The 22,183-nt window shown below is 40.9% G+C and overlaps 1 protein-coding gene across 1 annotated transcript in view; it reads right to left on the reverse strand.

Moving 5' to 3' along the window:
- FRAS1 (Fraser extracellular matrix complex subunit 1) overlaps positions 1–22,183 on the reverse strand; it is a 422,079-nt gene that overhangs the window by 183,573 nt on the left and 216,323 nt on the right. The window contains exons 17-20 of the mRNA XM_042984325.1: positions 21,823–21,963; positions 20,279–20,455; positions 5,669–5,809; positions 2,954–3,097 (exon numbers count right to left, since the gene is read on the reverse strand). Coding sequence (XP_042840259.1) covers positions 2,954–3,097; positions 5,669–5,809; positions 20,279–20,455; positions 21,823–21,963 — 603 coding nt within the window. The remainder of the gene's footprint in view (positions 1–2,953; positions 3,098–5,668; positions 5,810–20,278; positions 20,456–21,822; positions 21,964–22,183) is intronic.

Here is a 22,183-nt window from a genome sequence, read left to right on the forward strand (position 1 = left end):
CTGTACTCTTCCTGAGTACAAGCACCATATCTTATTCATGTGGGCATCCCCAGGGCCCAGCATGGTGCCTGGCATGGAGTGTATGTCTAAAAAATGTTTGATGAAGCTGTAAATGAAGGAATTCATTACGGTGCTACAGAGAGAAGTGTGAAGACTATGGAAAGGATATATATTTCTTGAAAAAGCAAACTTTGGGGTCAGTGCACTCCTTGAAAAGATCAACAATTGAAATTACTGGTCAAATTATTCTGTAACAAGCACTGACACACCAGTATCTATTCAACAAAGGACTTCTAAGCACCACACAATGGTTACCTTACTGAAAAACTTTCACTTACTATACCCAATTCCTAGGACAGACAAGGTTTGTCCCGTGCAGCCTATTTTAGTGGGGACTGTTCTTCTAGGGCTGAGGATTTCCAGAGTCATTTAACCTAGTCCCATGATTCTTTATTCTAATGGTCCCCTATTAGCCTTAAAAAATTTATGTGACTCCTAATAACCTAATTTATTATCAAAGAGGGCTCTGGACATTGGAGAGAACAGAACTCATTAAAAATTAAATTTTTCCAATTTCCTTACATAAACATTTACTTATAAAATATGTCCCAGCATAAAATTTTTAGGGTCCACATACAGAATAGGTTGGAAATAGAAAAGTCATCATGAAGGTCCGCCCTTCTAACTCCTCTCTCTGACTATAATCTCTCCTTGCTCTAGTTCACCTTCCACAGCTTATAGGTGTCCTGCCCAGAGCACAACTTAGCCAAGGCACAGTCTTCTCCCAAACTCTCACGACTCTATTACCCACAAGATTCAGTTCAAACTTTCTGGCCTAGAACTCTGCATTCTCTAGACTCTGGTTCCAACTTAAATTTTCCAATCATTTCATCTAATGTGCCTTAATACAAACCTTGCTCTTCAGCCAGGTGGGACCACTCACTGGCCACAAATGGCCCACATGTTCTACCTTCTGGCCCGTCTCCTATGGAACCATACCCAGAAATCCTGCCTACCCTCCCTCTGCCTAACCAAATCCTAGCTATGACTCAGGAAGAATTTAGGTTCTCCCTTCTCTACAATGCTTTTCGCATCTTTTATGCCTCTGAACTCCTATAACCCATATTGCCTGTTGGTGCTATTATCCATAAGATTCTTTGTACTATTGCTAACTGCCAGTTGTGTTTTTGGTTCACCTCCTTAAGTAGCGTGCAAGATATCCACGTCCCCTCAAATGGCAACTCAGCACCTTGTGGGTTCTATGTAAATACTTACTAATGTACTGAAACCAGGAGAACCTCTTAGTTCTCATAGTAACTGCTCCTTTGTATCCTAAAGAAGCGGTTGCTGAACTCAAGCTCACAAACTATAATAACAGTCAGCCCCTGCCATCCCTAGATTCTTCTTCAAGGGTAGGCACTAATGTTTCCTACCTGCCCACTTCCCAAGTCAGCCGTGCCTATAGCTGGCAGTACTGGTAAGAGGCTCACACTCTGCAGCTGTGGGGTATCTCATGAGTCTCAAGCCTGGACTCTCCGAGCTTCCACTTTTCATTGCCCCTAAAATGTTTGCAGTCTTTACAATTATGTTTTTCCCTGAATACCAGCATCTTTTGGCTGTAGCCCTGCTGTTGACAGTTTAGTCTTCCTAGGATATAAATTCTGGACCCCAATGTCTAGCTATCAACTAAGGTCATCTGCAAAAAGGAATGGATCACCCAGGACCATGGCACAACCAGCCACACTTGGAGGGTTGTCATTAATTTGCTGTGCTCCCCCCCAAAATGGACACCTGAGGCATTAATGCTGTCCCAGACTAAATGTGTTTGCTCCATACTATGATCTAGATAATTGACCACACCTCATATCACTGCCCAAAGACAAGTCCTACAGACAGATCAACCTCAGCAGCATATATCCAACCAGATCTTAGCCTTTTCACCTTTCCCAGCAGCATCTCAGAATGCCTCCCAATCAAGCCAGTCAGAGATGTGACAAAAGCTGTTGCAGGCAAATCTCTTTAAGTTTCTCCTACAATTTGGAGAAATGGGTCAAGAAATATGTAATAACCCACTAGTCTATACATTCTTCTCTCTAGACCATAAGCTCTTTGAGGGCATGGTCATTGTCTCATTCACCTTTCCTTTTTTTTTTTCTTTTCTTTTCTGTATTCTGGGCATCTGGCCATGAGTAGACACTCAAAGATATCTGTCATTTGAATGGATGTATGAACCCTAAACATAGTATGGCTTCTTCATCATTACCCAAATTCCAGGCTACTTTCCTAATATAGACCTTTTTTGAAACCTGAGTTCTAAAATGAGGAGGAAAAAAAAAAAAAATCCTATCTCCTAAGATAACTGATTTACTTTTAGGTTAATCTCCCTAAATTTTTGTGCCTAGGGTTGATGGCAAAAGTTCTCCACAGCAAGACGCAGAAGATAATGTAGACAAGAGGGAGAATCTTCAGAGTGACTGAAGAAATGTGTTGCTATCTTAAGCTGAAGTGCACCACATAAGGTGCTATTATCATCACTTCAATCTTCATGAATATAAGGTTCCAAGTTTTTTCAGCAGTTTCAAGAGTGTTATTAGAAGATTCTATTTAAATCTACAAATATTTACTAACTGTCTGATAGGAAGCAGTGAAGTAAGTTCCCGGACATGAGACAAATGCCTCCCAAAAAATAGCTCTTCATCTGATGACAAAGGACAAATATGAAGAGACCCTTTTTTTTTTTTTTTTAAGTAGCCTCCACGCCCAGGATGGAGCCCAACGCAGGGCTTGAACTCACGACCCTGAGATCAAGACCTGAGCTGAGATCAATGTGGGATGCTTAACCTATTGAGCCACCCAGGCTCCCCCAGATACAAGACAGGCTTCTTGAGCCTGGTATGGAGAACCCCAGTCTTTGGCTTGTGATTTCCAGGACTCTGAAGGAGCTCTCACTCACCAGTGCAGTACCCCACCAGGTTGAGGAATTGTTCTTCTTTACAGCTGGTCCTGCAGCTCCCACCAGCAAGAGTGACATGAGGGTGACAGGAGATACAGTCAGAGTCCAATGGGCCATGGCACTGCCTGCAGGTGGGGTGGCATTCTGGGGAGAGAAATGAGAGCCAGGATTGGAATGAGCCACTCACCATGTAAACACATGAAACATTAATGCACTTCCACAAATTACAGCAAGAGCAGACTTCCGACACTAATCATCTTTCGAAGATTCCTAAGCAAGCCTGGCATACGTCAGACCCGACCAAAAGATGACGTTTCTGCTGCCAGTGAAAATGCTGTCCAAGGACAGAAGGTGGAATCTAGAACCATCAAAACTGGAGTAATTGGCTGCACATTCCAGAAGCCCCACCAGGAATAGCCCCAATCTATAGAAGTAAGGAAGCTCATTCAGATCAAGGTCACAAAGCAGACAGGTGAGCGAGTGGCAAGACGCCCTCCCTCTCGTTAAAATACCTTGTGTGATTCAAAGAGCTAGACAGGGAAAGGAGGGTGACATTTTGCTTCTCAGAAATTCCTGGCAGGCAAAGGGGAGCCACACACAGCAAGGGACAGCAATACTTCTAACTAGAGTCAGATGCCAGCCACGCTCTCCCTTCAGGCCACAATTTGGATGCCTCCTGTTAGCAGCAACGCTTAATTAAAATACAAAAAAACAGAAAGCCCTCTTCCTGGAGGTTATCGTGAGCCAGGTTTGAAGTTCAATTCCTTAGACAAAACCATGTCAAAGCTATGTTTTCTCCCAGGGAAAGCTCAAATTACTCAGGGGGACTGCCCTGGAAACAAGTAAGTCGCAGGAGGTGTAGGCGGTAAAGATAAGGGCGAGGAGGAGTCAAAGAAGGCTGCAGCTGCAGTCGCATTGATGCTGCCAAGGCAGGCAGCAGGAGATTTAAGGATTTCTCTGCCAAGGACGAGGAGGTCTAAGCGTGTCTGATTCCAAGAGGAGCAGAGGTGAGGGACCAGAGCTGGGCAGCGCTTGCGGGAACCGATGACAAAGATTTCCCTTCTGGCACAGAGCTGGTGGAAAGCACAGGCACAGATTTCGTGTATAGTCAACCACCTCTCACTTCTCATGGTGAGAAGCCAAGGGAAGATAAGGAGTTATATATAAAACAAACAGATAAATAAATAAGGCAAGCAAGTAAGAAGTGAGCTGCTGATTAGAAGGCTCGCATGAGCTATCATCACTCGTCATCCCTCCTACATTCCTGAGGCTCTTAACTTGGAAAACGCTTGTCCTAAAGATACTCGCATTCTCAGAATGATTTCTACCTCCCAATTCTTCCTCCCCGCCAGATTTCCCGCCACCCGGGTGCCCTGCCAACTCGGGGCACCGTCCATCTGCTGGCTGCAAGCGGGCAGAGGCATAGACGGAGGAGAGTTAGAGCTACTCAGACTTGACCCCCCAACAATTTCACACACAGGACAGCCAGTGGGACCAGGGTGAGGGCACAAGAGGACAGACAACAGTTTTCAAGGACAACCCCAATGACGAGAAACCAGGAACATTCCCACTGAGCCTGATAGAGTGTTTAAAGTAGAGCAAACCCATCTAGGGCCTAGAGAGATTAGAAAGGTATTTGAAAAAAGAAAATTCCAGAAGAAATATAATACTGATCCTCAGTCTAGATTTGCATTTACATTGGATTTCCTCTTTGGAGTTTGAGGCTAGATGAACCTGGCAAGCATAAACTTATTTTAAAAATATTTTGTGCACTGGGGCGCCTGGGTGGCTCAGTCAGTTAAGTGTCTGATTCTTGATTTCAGCTCAGGTCATAATCTCACAGTTGTGAGATTGAGCCCTGTGTAAGGCTCTGTGCTGACAGTGTAGAGCCTGCTTGGGATTCTCTTTGTTTCCCTCTCTCTCTGCCCCTCCCCTGCTCATGAGCACATGTTCTCACTCTCTGTCTCTCAAAATAAATAAATAAACATTTAAAAATATTTTGTGCACTTATTATATGCTTTCTTAGGATAGTGCTAAGTATATAGTAAGGACATGTGATACAATTTTATAACAAGCATATAAGCAGGTCTCAACAGTCTAATTTTAGAAACAAAATGGCAATCATGATAGGATGTATTTTGTCTTTTCTTCCATAGATACAAGAAAACACAGCGCTACAATAAGGTGCTTAAATTTTAGTATTTTGTCAATTCCAATAAAACCCTGAACTAATCTCAACCAGTAATTTCTAGGATCTCTGTCACTGAAATATAAAGGTGTTGTTAAAAACTTATTGGACCGACACACCAAAGAAGAAAATAAATATCTTGCTTTCATCTCTACTCTCTTAGGCTGTAGCCAGGGGAAGTGGAGCTGAGAACTCTAGAGTTAGAACCAAATGCCTGGTCCTACAGAGCCACATTAGAACCTGGATGTAGTAGCTTCATGATCAACACCATCAAATCTACCCCTCCCTGTGTGCATAGGGCAAAGCTGACTCCAATTTTTTACTTCATCTGTATTTCCCTTATTGGAAGAATAGAACTTCACTTGTTCCCCTCACTCTATACCTTTACTCCTAACAAGTTCAAGATAAGGATGTACAGCCCAAACCTAGTGCCCTGGTATGACAAAAGTTTCAATGACAGAGTCTGGCTGCAATACAGAGACATAACCATGGCATAGGGAACATGCCCCGGCATGTTACATACTCACCTGTGCAACTGCCTTCCTGGTTAAAATATCCATCTGGGCACTGGGAGAGACACTGCCCATCCAACAGCACTTGAGAAGGCCAGCAGGCTGTGCAGTTAAGTGGGTTTTTCCCTGCACACCTGAAACAGGATTGGTGACAAGCTGGAAGAGAGATAAAGCAGAGGAGACAATCAAGAAAGCTGCCATATGACAAATTCGGTAGCTCTGTTTCTCCTGTTAACGTTCCTGGGTTGGAATAAGTTCTGCACATTCACTTAGTTTTTCCCAAGGACAGAGTACACATCTCACATACTTCTTTCTAAAGGCCATATCCTGCAAAGCAAGCATCTGTGGGACCCAGATTAAGTAAGGCACAAATGCCACGGAACAGAAATAACCATTTGCAGAGGCATACATTTCTTTTCTTCCCAAGTTCCATTCTCAGAGAATGTCAAAGAAAGACCAGAAAGCAGTAAAACAGGTCTCCTTCCCTCAGGACAATTCCTCCTCCATCATTAAACAATGGGCTGCTTATCAGGCTGCTCAAATTATAGCAAACAGTGATAGAAGCTTTACTTACTCATTCACAAAAATTTATATGGCCTACTTTGATGGAGACTGAACATACACGGGTGAGAACTGTCCAACATTTTGAGCTGCTCAAACTAGCTGCATCAACAGACACACAAGCAAGGAACTAGAATGCAATTAATGGGAGGCAAAGTATAGTAGAGAGAGTAAGAGCATCACATCACAATTCTATGTGACCTTGACTAATTTATATTACTTCTCAAGGCTCCTACTTCCTCATGTATAAAATGAGAATATAAACTGCACATACTGCAGGGGGTGTTGTGGACATTAATTGGGTTTGATGCATGTAAAGTTCTTAGGATAGTGCTAAGTATATAGTAAGGACTTAATACATCTTAGCTGTAATCATTATCATTGAGTGCTATGTTGCAAGTAGGTATACATAGGTATACCTACTTTTTATTTTATACATAGGTATAAAAAGAAATGTAGAAGCAAAGAAGAAAGAAGACATCTCTGCTTGCCTACATCAGACCTTTAAGAACAAAAGGGTTCTATAAGGAACTTATCAAACTCAACACCCAAAAAAAACAAATAATCCAGTGAGGAAATGGGCAGAAGACATGAATAGACACTTTTCCAGAGAAGACATCCATATGTTCTGGCTGACAGACACATGAAAAGATGCTCAACATCACTCATCCTCAGGGAAATACAAATCTAAACCACAATGAGATACCACCTCACACCTGTTAGCCTAAAATTAACAACACAGGAAACAACAGGTGTTGGTGAGAATGTGGAGAAAGGGGAACCCTCTTACACTGTTGGTGGGAATACAAACTGGTGCAGCCACTCTGGAAAATAGTATAGAGATTTCTCAAAAAGTTAAAAACAGAACTACCTCACAATCCAGAAACTGTACTACTAGGTATTGACTCAAAAGATAAAAATACTGATTCGAAGGAGTACAGGCACCCCAATGTTTATAACAGCATTATCAACAATAGCCAAACTATGGAAAGAGCCCAAATATCCATCAACTGATGAACGGATAGAGAAGATGTGGTATGTACGCACACACATACACAATGGAATATTACTCAGCTATCAAAAGGAATGAAGTCTTGTCATTTGCAATGATGTGGATGGAGCTAGAGTATATTATGCTAAATGAAATAAGTCAGTCAGAAAAAGACAAACACCATATGATTTCACTCATATGTGGAATTTAAGAAACAAAACAGATGAACATATGGGAAGGGGGGAAAAGAAAGAGGGAAACAAACCATTTGAGACTCTTAACGACAGAGAACAAACTGAGGGTTGATAGAGGGAGGTGGGTTGGGGGATGGGCTAAATGGGTGATGGGTATTAAGGAGGGCACTTGTGTTAAGCACTGGGTGTTGTATGTAAGTGATGAATCACTAAATTCTACTCCTGACAACAATATTACAGTATATGCTAACTAACTAGAATTTAAATAGAAATTTTAAAAACACCAAAAACCAAAACAACAGTGGACATGTTCCGTGAAAAGAAAAAAAAAAGAATAAAGGCGATATTTGCATGAAGTCCCAAGGGTGGCCAGTGTATTAATCATGCCTTTTTACTTTCTGATACTTTGACATCTGGGGTCCTGCAAATCCTGGAGAGACTACCTTCCCAGGGCTAGTCAATTCCTAGAGATAGTAAATGACTATCATGGTAGAATGCCTTTCATATGCTAACTAGCCAGTCCCAAATCCACACACCATCACCTCCCCTATCACTCACACTGGGGCCACTATCCTCTTGCCCGTTGGAGACATTCCCTACACCCCAAAGCCCACTGAAGTTATTCAAATTAGCCAATCCTAAGCTGCTTACTCAGTCTCACTTGTACTTTCCCACAGAAACCACAATAAAGGTCCTTGCTTACATTTTCCCCTCACTCTTCTGCCTCTTGACCAACACTGGTGCTTCTGGGTGTGGCCCCTGTGGGCTCCCTCCTCTTAGAAACTGTGAGTAACACATTCTTTTTAATGGCAATTATCTCCTGATCTGTTGGCCTCATCACACCTGAATAATAATGAAACCTCTATTATGAAACAGCTAGTCATTCACCTCTAATCATTCATTTGTTATTGAGTCTCAAATAGGTCTAGGTGCTGGGGATATAATGGTGAGTAAGACAAAGACCTGATTCTTAGCCATGTGGATGATTTCAGGCCACCTGCCGCTGTCCATCCGGTGGACAAGATCCACAATTGCAGGGACACCACTCTGAGTCTCCTCTTTGGCCTCTCTACTCCTTCTATCAAATAGCCAGACAGAGACCAGCAGCTTGGAAGAACCAAATGTGATTTTACACCAATGAAGTCTCCATTTCTACCAACCCGCTATAAAAACGCAACATACGTTTTGTAATGTATGCAAGGCTAATATAAGCTAGGATGTCCTGGTCCATCAGTACTGGTTGTTAAATATTAAACTGCTGATACATGGCTGACATACACTGCTGTTCTAAGTCTTCTAGTACTCCCTGCAGCCTTGACCCCACGCTAATATCCTGCCCTATCTGTAAACCAACACCTAAAAGGTTTAACACCTCCACCAGGAGGCTTCCAGGACCCTGCTCCTGAACTAAGACCAATATCTATTTGGATTCAGCAGTACCTTGATTTACTGGTTAATAAATATTTGACTCTCATCTCTGGGTATACTGCAGAACTTTATACCTATTCAACAGTATTTACTACAATATGAAAAACAGAGCTAGAGCTCCAATTTTTAAAATAATTTCCTTTCTTATATTGCCTTGTAAACAACTCTATTAGCACAAATCACAGTAAGAATTTTCCCCCCAGCACTTTCAAAATCACTGAGAAAATATTTCCTTTTCAAAAAACAAAAAAAGAATAGGTAAGCAAATATTAAAAGGAAGGGTACACATTAGCCCATTATGCAAGACACGTTTAACACAAATGAACAAAGCGGCATGTAATCAAAAGTCAGGTGGCAATATTTCAAAAATCAGCTAAATTATACTGTCAACATAAAGCTTTCCAGGATGATTTGGGGAAGCAACATACTTCCACATATTTAAATATACCTACGACAATACCAATATGTTTATATTAGACTACAAGATTGCTAAGATCCCTAGCTCTTCTTCTTATACCTCCCTAATAAATAGGAAATCAAAGCATATCATTGTGGAACTGAAAACTAGGGAATATGAATTAATGCCTGTGAGCACACAACATATTTTATTTCATTCCATTTGGTCACAAAGTCAATGTGATAACCTGGCTCAATGTAAGTAAAGGTTATTTTTGAATTCATAAAACAGGAAAGCAAAGAGGACAAATAAGTTGAAAGATTGATGGGCCAAGAATTCCACAAGAAAGTCCCTTTGTCACCCACTAGATTTTAGAAATTTAAATATCACCACATCAAACCTTAGAGCTGGGGTCATTGGAAATGTTTAATAACCAAATGGATAATGAGCCTGTTAGTTGCCGAGGGGCACAGAGGGAAAAGGACATACTGGGTGGCCACCCTGTCAAAGGATTTTTTTTTTCCTTTACAATGCTCTGTTTCTGTAAGTACAGGCATTTGTACCTTTAAAACAATCTCACAAAATTTCAATTCTGCACCAGTTTGGGAAATGTCTATACTCTTTCAGTGACTTTAATGAGGCTCTATCATTCTATGGAATCTGCTTTCATAGCAGGAGTTCTGGTTTGAAGTCTAAGATCCTTCAAGGAAGACTAACTCCATTATAGGGCATATATGGAAAAGATTTGAAAGAAGTTCTATGAATAATTTCCCCACGTACTACTACATTTTTAGAGAGTGACTTTCCAGTTGATGGCTAAGTATATTTCTGAAAAAGCATAACTGAGCAGCTTAAGCACTAAAAGTGTTGGCATTAAAACTGTCCTTAGATGATTGTAAAGTCCACTGAACCGGACTCCAGAAAAATATTACCTAAAACAATTAAAACATATCAATTTTTGTTCTGTTATATTCTACTCTCTTATTCTATTCTACCCTATCCCCTATTTAAATTTCAAACAACAAACATACTACTTTTTTTCTTTTCAGTGATATAAAAAGTGGTTCAGCATCCCTAATTTTATATCATATAAAATTTCCTGGCTTTTCATGTCAAAAACAATTTTTGAGGTAGACTTCTCTTGAATTATGATGTAAATATCAAAAATCCTCTAGGAAATACAGTAGGAGTCCTGTGACAAGGGATGAAAACTGAAATGAATTAAGTCAAATAAAATCAATCTCCTCCTTTCCCTCACCATCCTCTTCTTCTCTTTCTTCTTCCCTTTTTTAAAATGAGCTGATTTAACTTATCCCTCCATTCCTCCCCACTCTCCCACTAGATTAAGAACCACTTAAGAGTAAACATCATATTTTTTTCATCTCTGATCATAGTAGTACTGTAGTACTGATCATAGTCCCTGTCCCTGGCGTGTCCTAAGTTCCCAATCAATGAATTCCTGCTGATTGAATGGGTGGGTAAGTAGGTGAGCCAGTGGGTGGATAGGTAGATGGAAACACTGGCAACACATTCTTCTAATTCTCCCATCTCTCTGATCATTTCCCCTCAGCCTTTCTCTGTTTACGTCAGGATACTGGAGCTTCCCAAAACGGCAACCTCTGCCCTTCTTCTCACTCTAAGAAAACTTATTCATGGCTTTAATGATGACCTCCATGCTGGTGAGTCCCAAATTTATGTGCACATCTCTGGCCTTTACTCTGAACTCCAATTACATAAATCTGCCTGAGGGATATCTCTAACTTGGTGCTTCACTGGTGTCTCATATTCCTTATTTTCAAAATACTACTCATCATCCACTTCCAAGCTCAGCCCATATAGACTTAATGCAAATTATGGCATCACATTCCTTCTGCCCAAAATTGCAGCTATTATCCACCCCCAATTTTACAACCAACCCACCACATTGTCTTTCTTTTTTATTCCCTGCCTCACTTGGCAGTCCCACCATACACCAAGACACCCATGCTGAAAACCTTAGACTTTTACTTTTCCATCACCACAACCCATCCAAGACTCTGTCAAATATCATAAACTATGTCAAATCTATCCCAGCTTAACCATCCCCATGACCCTTTGGTGCAGACCTTCAATATCATTCATGATGTGGATTAGTGCAGCAGCTTCCTAACCAGTCCCATTGTTTCTCCGCATTTACCTGTTGCACAAGTAAGGGATTGATTTTTATAAAATGCAAACTGACCAGATGATTCCCCTATTTAAAATATTTTAAAAGTTCTCCAGTACCCAGAGTGTCAATTCTAAACTCCTTAGCGTAGCACATAAAGCACTTCATGATGTGACTCATCCCTATGTCTCCACTTTCGGCTTTATACTGCGGGAATACCAAATGCATCGTACTTCTCCAAATAAGTCATGCCTTTGCACCTGCTGTTTCCATGACCTGGAATGCTCTTTCCCACCTTCTTCCCTGGTGAACTACTAATTCTCCAACAGGCTGATGATGTAGTTTTCTCTCTGCAAATCTTTTCTCATACTTTCTCTCTCCCAGACAGAGTCAGTCTCCTCTATGCTCTTTTGGGGATAGAAAGATGAAAAAGATATAGATCATGCCTTAAGAAAAGCACGATCAAGTAAGGGAGACTGACATCTGAACAAGCAATTAAAAGAACATGGTACATGCTGTTGTAGGGGCCAAGGGCGGGCTACTTGTGAACTTGTGCCTACTGCCATTACAGTTGGGGAGCAAGAAATTTCCTGTCCCCTCAAGGTCCTTCTAGCTGGCCTAAGAATCAAACTGACATGAGACAGAATAACAAGAGAAAATCAAATTTAATAGTGTATGTACGGGGAATCCATACAGACACTGGAATTCCAAAGACATGCAAAATGAAGTGTATATGTTATCTTAAACTAAGGAGAGGGGTTAGGGGTCTGAGAGCTCAAAGAGAAGACATACAATCCTCAGGAAGATTAAAGACAGTAAATGTTAGGTAAACCAATGTTTGCTGGGCCACTCAGAAACAATGGGACATACAAGGACTTTGATCAAATAGATCTTGCTAGGTTCTTCCCTGTCTATCATACCCAATTTATATCATAATGTAGTTATCTATGGTCATAGCTCTCTTCCTGGAGCAGGTCCTCTATCTAAATTCTTTTTAGGCAGGCATGGGGAATGTAAAGAGATTTTCCTGAATCTGCTGGGTTTTGATTGCTTTTTAACTGAAAACAGTCTTTATGCCAAAGTGGCCCATCTTAGGGCAGCCTGCCCCTGGCCCCTACAACAGAATGTGTATCACGTTCTTTTAATTCCTTGTTCAGATGTCATTCTCCCTTACTTGATCATGTGGTCCTTAAGGCATGGTCTATATCTTTTTCATCTTTCTATCCCCAAAGTTGAGCACACCCATGCTATAAAAACTAGAAGGGGAAAGTGAAAAAGATTGAACATTACCAGAAGGCATGCATTTATACAGCTTATGTCAGCACTCTGGGGACTACATTAAAGAGTGTTGCTTAATATAGATGCCATGTATTTTATTCAATTAATGCAAGGGAATCCCAACTTCATAAATAATAACATACTCTTAAGCGGAGCAGGCAGACTCCTGCCCATTTATTTCTTTAATTAAAGCTCTTTGCCTTAAGGCCTTTGGTGAAACTTAGCAACAACTAAATAGATCGAAATACAAACAATGTACTTTTTCTTCCGATTCACCTAAAGCATGTTAATTAACTGACCAAAATAATTGGTGAATTTCCTATTTAAAAAGAAAAAAAAAATGGTGTTCCAGTCCAAGATGGTGACATGGGAGGCTCCTGAACTCACTTCCAACTCACACCAAATCTACAGTGACACCTGGAACAATTCCCTCTGAAAGAAATTCAGAAACTAGTTGAGGGACTCCTAAATATCAGGCAAATGAGAAAAAACCTGTATGGAAACAGGCAGGAAAGGCTGGGACACTCTTGCCATAAACTCCACCCCCCTGCACAGCACCATACAATCAGGAAGGAACTTCCAGTTTCTCCCTGAGGAATGAAGGGTTTAGAGTCAACATGTGATGCCCCAGCTTTTAAGAGTCCGCTTATGGGATGGGTCCCCAAAACCCTAGCTCTGAAAGCCAAACGGGCTTGAATCCACAAAACCCATAAGACTATATAGCAAGTAAAGAAGTATTTCTTAATGCGCCCACAAAAATTGGTGGCAGTTATTCCCCCAGGGCTCAGTACAGAGACTGGAAGTCAGAAAAGCCCATTCTCCCTGCCTTTCCCAGAAAGAGACTTATTTGCATACCTTAAAAATTGTTGGCTAAGGGTCAGGCTTCTAATTTAACACATGCATAGAGGCCTACTGACTGCGAGCCTCCTAGTAGACCTGGGAGGTGGACACCATATTTGTGCTTTACCTCTGCCTCCTTCCAGGTCATTTGTGTCTTCCTGGAAGGCACTTACGCACATGCTTGGCACCCCCTTGACAACCTGGCTCTGGTGGTAAGTGAGATTAGAGTTCACTGGTTCAATGGGACTATAGCAAACAAAGAAACAGTTCTTAACTGGCTGGCTATCACCCCATGGCTCAATGCAGAGGAAGCAGACTGAAATACCCATCCCCCAGTGTTCCCTTCGAAGAGGTATATTTGCATGATTTAAAAGCTGCTACTTGAGGCTCTAGTGTTGATCAGCCATCATCTTGGCTGCTGAGATCCTCCCCTTTGGGACACTAACAAATCTTACGTAGCACACCCTCAACATCTAGAGGCCACTAAGAACAAAGAAAATGGCATAGACAACCACAAAGGGTTTGAAAAACACTCAACGGCTAGGGCTGGCTGAACAATAAAGGTACAGAGAACAAACTGATCGTTGCCAGGAAGGAAATGGGTGACGATGCTCAAAAGGTGTAAACTTCCAGATATAAGATAAATAAGTTCTGGAGATATAATGTGCAGGATGGTGACTACAGTTAAAACAATATTGTATATTTGAAAGTTGCTAAGTGGTGAATCATGATGCTGTACATCTTAAACTAACAAAATGTTCTATGCCAATTACATCTCAATAAAACTAGAGGAAAAAAATTTTTTTTAAATTGATACCAAACCTATATTGACATGTGCTTCCTGCAGTAAGACCCAGCCTAAGGAGACAATACTATCTTCAAGACTGAAAAAGAAGACCTGGAAAGATTTGGTTGCTAAAACTTCCCTGGGGCACCTGGGCGGCTCAGTCAGTTAAGTGTCCGACTTCAGCTCATGTCATGATCTCGCGGTCCATGAATTCGAGCACCATGTCGGGCTCTGTGCTGACAGCTCAGAGCCTGGAGCCTCTTCGGATTCTGTGTCTCCCTCTCTCTCTGTCCCTCCCCCACTCACACTCTGTCTTTCTCTGTCTCTCAAAAATGAATAAATGTTAAAAAAATTTTTTTAATAAAATAAATAAAATAAAATAAAATAAAATAAAATAAAATAAAATAAAATAAAATAAAATTTCTCTTATGTTTAACCTGAGTAGAGCTCCATGATTATTCTAAGTAGAATGAGAAGGATGCCAATGCAGGAATGGGGGCCACTGGGATGGTTACTACCTCTCCATTCCTTGTTAAAGCAGTGTGCCCACCGACATACTACATCAGAAGACATGTAAGTAAAATTCATTATTGCAGTACAGAGTTCACTTTTAAAAACTTGCAATTCTCTCAAAATCAGATCATCTTGGACCCTCTTGCTGAATTGTGTGGGAACTGAAAGAATCCATCATTCATTTGCCACAGAATTGGGGCAATTACATGGCTAATCTAATCACCCTGACTATGTTCGGCTCTGGTCCTGGTCACCATTGCCAAGCTGTTGACATGGTGATAGAGCTGCATCATTAATTGAGATGGCCTGGCCTGAAATTAAATTGTAAGGCTCTAGTGTGAAATGAAGAACAAAGGATACAGGCTCGGAAGGGAACATTTCCTGAGCAACCATGGCCTGTATTAAAGCCTAGGATCCTCCATTGCTAAATCATTCGTTAGTTAATTCCTTCTAAGTCTTCCTTTCTTCGTCTATAAAATGGGAGTAAATGTAAACTCACAAAATTTCTAATAAAATAATTGGTTGTAAGGAACTTATAAGCCATGAAGTGGTGTGTGTGTGTGTGTGTGTGTGTGTGTGTATACACACAAGTATGCGTATAAATAACTGTAAGAAAATATGCCAAAAGATTAAAAGAGGTTATCTCAAGATTGAAGGGTTATAAGTAGGATTTACAGATAAAATAAAAGATACCTAGTTAAATCTCAACTTAAGATAAACAGCGAATAGCATTTTAAAATATCCCAGGCAAGGGGCGCATGGGTGGCTCAGTCGGTTAAGCGGCTGACTTTGGCTCAGGTCATGATCTCGCGGTTTGTGAGCTTGAGCCCTTGTCAGGCTCTGTGCTGACAGCCTGGAGCCTGCTTCAGATTCTGTGTCTCCTTCTCTATGCCCCTCCCCAGCTCACACTCTGTCTCTGTCTCTCTCTCTCACACACACAAATAAATAAAAATTAAAAAAAAAAATTTAAACTGCTTTAGTTAGAAAGAAGGATACCAATGATAAAATGATATACTTGCCCTTCTTAAATTAGAGGCTTGCTTACTCAACTATAGTCCCTGGACCAGGAGCATTAGCCTTATCCCAGATCTACTAAATCTGAATCCACATTTTCACAAGATTCCCAACAGATTCTTATGAAAAGCTCTGATGTAGACAGACTGCAACTAAAAGCTAAGGTTTCAAAATAGCTGAACCCTTTAAAAGAAAGAAAAAACAAAACAAAACATCTCAACAAGAATGGAAGGAAAATCTGAAAAGGAATTTAGAGATCTGCCTGATCCTAGGAACATTCGTAGGAAAGAGGAAAAGCCTCCCAGTGACAAGAGCTCCAGGTCCTTTGTCCTGTCCATCCACCACAGGCTGCACAGTCACTAAATGCCCCCAGGAGGTATCCGTCTTGGGAATTACCATAAGAATGGCACTCCTGGAATTGTACAACATAGCAACCTCCTACCCACCTCTACCCTGGGGACTTCATATGGATTCATGGAACTCACGGAGGCCTGGAAAACCAATTAGGATAGATGAATAAAAAAGTAAGGGATAATATTATTTCACTTTTATGTGGAATTTAAGAAACAAAACAGATGAACATATGGAGGGGTGGGGGGAAGAGAGAGGGAAATAAACCATAAGAGACTCTTAAAGATAGAGAACAAACTGAGGGTTGACAGAGGGAGGTGGGTGGGAGATGGGCTAGGATGGGTGATGGAAACTAAGGAGGCACTAGATTGTGATGAGCACTGGGTATTATATGTAAGTGATGAACCACTGAATTCTACTCCTGAAACCAACACTGCACTGTATGTTAAGTAACTAGAATTTAAATAAAAATTTGAAAAGAAAAAAAAAAAGTAAAGTATAGTTTTTTGATGTTTGAAAGTTTTGGAGGAATTGAGTTTTTATTATTTTATTTGTGCAAGGGAGCTGATGGGTATTTCCTGGGTTTTTTTAATGAACTAGAATCTGTCAATGCTGACAGAATCAGTTAAATAGGTGAAATGAACTCTGGATAACATTACTGAAATCCTTCTTTGAGTTAATACTAAGTACTAAATGTTAATACTAAATGTTAATATTCAACAAACATACACAGTTTGGGTTGACTACTGAAAATGCCTCCACATTGTCTTTCACAATTAGTAACAGACGGTCTTTTGTACCAGCAATTCTAGCCACATTTTGCAAACACAGAGGCTATATGGAAAAAAAAAAAAAAACATTAACGTCAAAGCTCCATCTTCTAAAGTACCCAAGTTCATTTTTGAGCATGAGCCAAAATCACAGGACAAACACATGCAGGTGGCCGTCCCCAGCTCACCAAAGTATTTCTGCTTTGGAACGCACATCAGCCCAACTCTTTCTCCCCCTCTCTTATCCCGCTGTGGGCTTCACAGCACAGACCACTACCCAAGTACCTGACGTGGGTTTTGTTGCTACTGTTGTTATTCATTTCATTATTACCTGTTTCTCTCACTAGAATATAAATTCCACAACAGTAGGGATTTTGTCGGACTCATTCTTGAGTGTACCTCCAGTGCCCAGACAATGCCCAGACAATGCCTGCCACCCAGGGCCCACTCAATAGAAATCCGTAAAAGGAATGAATAAAAACAGACTGCCCTTGAGCTACTCATCAACAAGGTTCTCTTTGGTCACTGTTTGTTAATTTTGTATTTTTTCGTCCTTCAATCATAGTCTTGGATGTTAGTCAAATATCTCAAGTAGTTTTGTTTCATCTTCCACAAGATAATTCCTGGGTTTGTCATGTAGCTCTGAGTAGAAACTTTCATGATAACTTCTGACACCACTTCAGACTCTAAGTAAATTGCTTCTTCCTATAATGCATCTGCTTCTCGCTTTCATTAGCTGCAGTAATATTCTAATCACTCTGTACTGCAGTCTCAGAGAGAGGAAGAGGGAGAGTTCCAGAAAATAGTTGTTTTTCTCTTCTTTATAGAAAGGCACTTGAGATCAAAAGTGCTGCAAAATAAACTCTCAATGGTACAGCCACAAAAAAACTCCAACCCTTTGAAATGTTCTGCACAGAAGCAAGGGCATTTCTGGGAATGTGCGAGAAGGAGCCCAGTGCAATCTCATAGGGCTCTCAAGCCTGACTTCATAGACAACACTTCGGCAGAATCGACAATGGAACAGACTGGGAGGAGGCAAAAAGGTTTCCAAAGATATGAGATGAGTGACAGGAAACACATCAGTCAACACACTTAATACTCAGATAGGGTTGGAAACAATTGGTGGTTGCACTCAAGTTTCCCAATGGGATCTTGGGCAACTCAATTAACCTTTTTCTGCCACATTCCCATCACTTATAAATTGAGTACAACAATCTACCTAGCAGAGATTGTGCAAGGATTTGGTAATAAATGTGAGTAGATAGCTATATGTGTGATACCTAATAATATTATGTTAACTAGCATAAAATCACGGGGTACAAGGGACTATAGAGGTCAATCTAGACCTTTCACATGGGGCCACAATTAAACCACTCTACAAGGATTAGACTCTAATCCTTTTAAAAAAGGTGTCTGTATAAAGGGATTCCCAGAAAACTCCCCTTTGTCAAGGATGCTTCCTTAAATCCTGCAGCATTTTACTATGCTGTGCTTTTGCCTCTTCAGCAACCATAACACGGTAGCCCCCAGGTTTAGGGCATAGATACTGGAGTCAGGCTGACTTAGAATCCACTGGACTCTCCTCTATGCTGGCTACATGACTTTGAACAAGCTATAGCCTTAACTTCTGGAAGCCTCCATTTCTTCTCCTCTAATACAGTTGTCCCCCTGACCCCATAAGGCACCACAGCTATGTGAACAACAAGTAAGGCACTTCACTTAGCGTGTGGTTCATGGTGTGTACCAAATCAACAGTAGCATTATACTCTGGCTGAATAATCCTGGTCACTCCAATATTTATTTACGACTTAACTTTACAAATGTTAATTTTTGTTTCTCTTTTCTGATCCCTCTTCAAATTCCCTATTTTTCACTTTTAATATAGTGTCCAAAATTATAGGAAGAGGCTAACTATGCTGAGTAGCCTGGGAAGATTTCTTCTTTATTTCTCCCAGGATCAGAGGGGAAGGCTGTATGTGTGTGCCTTGGGAAGGCACTGGGACTCTTAGTGATAAAGATTCTTGTATTTCAGAAGTGGTTGTGGAAACAGAACCATGAGAGTTTAAAGGACCACAGAGAGTTTAGGCAATGCATACGTGAGTAGGAATCAGTGTATTTAGAGAGTAAAGACCCTTCCCCTAATTTCTGGGCACTGTGTAACTTCCCTGAAGCCTGGTGCATCCCAGGGAGCAGGGGATTACCTCTATAATGTTCTTGAGTACCTGAGTATTTGGACTGAGATTTATTACAGTTGAGCATGGGGCTTTACAATTTGCCAAGAACTTTCACACTCCTAACCTCCTTTGATCTTGGCAAAAAGTCTGTGAAAGATAGTTATCTCTATTCTAATGCTGTGAATGCAAAGTGTCAGAGAGCTTAATTGTCTGGCCTGGGGTCTCTGTATTCCAAATCTACATACTTCCTACCATTCCATAGGACTCACTGTGTTAAAATCTTTTAACTTAACCTTGAAATCCATCATTTCCATGTGAGAGTACCTTCCAATGTAAAATTGGATATTGTAGGATACAAAATTGAATCTGCAGCATGCTTAACAGTTATGTGGTAAAAATAAAAACTCAAACTTATGCACAGGAAAAGACTTGGCTATATTACAGCAAAATGGTGAAAGTAATTACCCAAGTGGTAGATGGTGGTAGATGGTGGGCAGGTTATCTTTCTACATTCAAAGTTTCCTTTAATGAACATACATTATGCTCACAATGAAAAATATAAGTATTGATTTTTTCAAGTAGCTTGAGAGTCAAATATACCCAACAGCAAGGCAACTTTGTGTAAGAGCAGAGAGGGGCCTCCCCTACCTCCCCCCAAAATTACACATCTCTCCCCTTCATCTGCTCAACCACTCAGAGATGATCCAGCTATTGAGTCAAATTATTCAAGATGGCATCAATTCTCTGTAGATGCTATGCTAAGGAATGGCGGGAGTCACTTCTAAATTTTGACAGAAGTCCAGATTTTGCCCTGAAGGGGCCAATTCATATTCAGAGTAGCAAATTGGAAGAAATAATAAATGGAATTCTACCATGAGCACTGGGCCTTTCTTAGCTACTCATACCGTCTCTGAAATAATTCCTGTCTGGAACTTTTTAGAATGTAACTTTAGGGACAGTGGGGTAAATGGAACCAGCTTTTTAAGATCATCTATTATTCACCAAGGGAAGGAGAACATGAGTGGGGTCTCCTTTGCATGTCGGTCTTCTCCATCCACAAGTATCCTGGAATAGTTCTTATGTGAAAACAAAGGGCTTCTGGCTTTGGTCCCACCTCCCAGGATCTCTCCAGAGCAAAGGCCAGAAGCTACCTAACATTTCCTCAAATCATGCTTCCTCACCTTCACAAAGTCCAGTGTTCTCCAAGTAAAACTGGGCTCTACATTGGGACAGGCACACGCCAGAGGTGATGTTCGCCCCAGACAGCTGCTCAACTTGCAGTCCTTCATCAGGCTTCTTACACTGGGCACAGTGAGAGGGCTCTGGACCCACACAAGTGAGGCAAGAGGAATGACAGGCTGCCATTAAGAATAAAATGCAGAAAACAATCCAAGGGTCACATATATGCTGCAACCAAGGGGAGTCCCTAATTAAATCTAAACTACTTAGAAGAGTTCACCTGATACATCTTATCAGAAAATTACCTTCTAGTGTTCTATACACAGCACAGAGTGATAATATTCATGAGAGGCACAGTGAGGGTAATGTTAACTGGTCACATCTCTCGGGTTTGTAAAGGCTGTCAAGCTAGAGTATGAAAAAAACAGCAAACTGGACAATATTGGCTTGGTTCTCCAGATACACATTCACTGAATGATGTTTTAATATCACGGACTCAGTTTTTATTGAAGATTTTAACAGGCACCCACACAAAGGCCATTGCTGTATTTTTTGCAAAAATGGTTGTTACGTTATTGTCTACCGTGTCATCCATCACCCACCGTACAGGTGTCCAGGCAACAGATTTTTCTTAGAACTTATGTGAGGAAAGGCTGCTTTTCTAGACCAGGAAGAGTCAGTCCCCTTTGGAGGAGCAACAAGAATTTGACAATCCATCATAGTTTCTTATTTTCCTCGGCTACAGGTTGAAATCAGAGCCAGATAGAGTACTGGAACTATTTCATGCCCACATTTTGATATAATCAACTCTTTACAAGGGCTCTTTAATATACTAAACTTTGATACAATTAATTCTAGAAGAGTTCTTTAAAAGATTTTCTAAATTTTCTTTTGCAGAATATTTATTATAGTTACCCTATTTTATATACGTTTTTTTGGGTAACTATTCTCAAACTCTTTTCCAAGCTGCCCTACCATATAAGCAAACATACATTAATTTCACTTAATTAAAGTGTTTGCTCCCAGTGTTATAGTTTCAAAAGGCAATGACCCCGCCCTCCCAATGAGCCCAAAGCCTTTTTGGCTAACAGCTATTAAAGAGTTTCCATTTCACTCAGCCAGAGGCATTGCTACTAACTCAGTTTGCTCGGCTATATCATTAACAAAAAAAATTCTTCAGGGAAAAACAAACTGAAGGCAAAAAAATTAAAACAACAACAAAAACAACAAAAAAAAAAACCCCAAACATTAGCAATTCTAAGAGAACAGGAAGAAGGAGGAAGAGTTTGGTTTCATCTTAACGTACAGTAAGGGAAATGACAGTCTTCTCAAGGATGGCCTGAAAAATCATGAACTTTTGGGTGTCATCACAAATATTCCCATGTGAGTTTTTCAGAGTATCCCTTGGCAATGAAAAAAAAAAAGCATATAACGTATGCATAGCCATGTAAGATACACTATAGGGAAAAATGCACTGAAAAGTAACTTAAATCTTTGTCCTTATGATGGGAAAGTCTCCTAAGAGTGAAAATGACACCAACAGTACCTCTGCAGACCCCGTGGTCAGGGTAGAAGCCTTCTCCACAGCTGGACAGGCAGCGGCCTTGGCGCAGAGCCTGGGGCTGGATGCAGGCTGTGCAGTGAGAGGCCGTGGGTCCGGAGCAGCTGGCACATGAATGATGACAAACTGAGGAAGAGAGCGAGAGAGAACCATGGGACCCAGGACTAAAGAGCCTCCTTCTTGCCTGGGCTCCTTATGTGGGAGGAAGCCTCTCCTGGGTCACTCTTAATCCCTTTCAGCTGTCACACCAAATCAAGGGGAGAGATGTATGAAGAGAGGGTTATATTACCAGAACTGCCCACAATGCCCCTTTATCCATCCATGTTCTATTATTTATTAGCTACCT

The sequence above is a fragment of the Panthera tigris genome, chromosome B1, assembly GCF_018350195.1.
Source record: "Panthera tigris isolate Pti1 chromosome B1, P.tigris_Pti1_mat1.1, whole genome shotgun sequence".
Taxonomy (NCBI): Eukaryota; Metazoa; Chordata; class Mammalia; order Carnivora; family Felidae; genus Panthera; species Panthera tigris.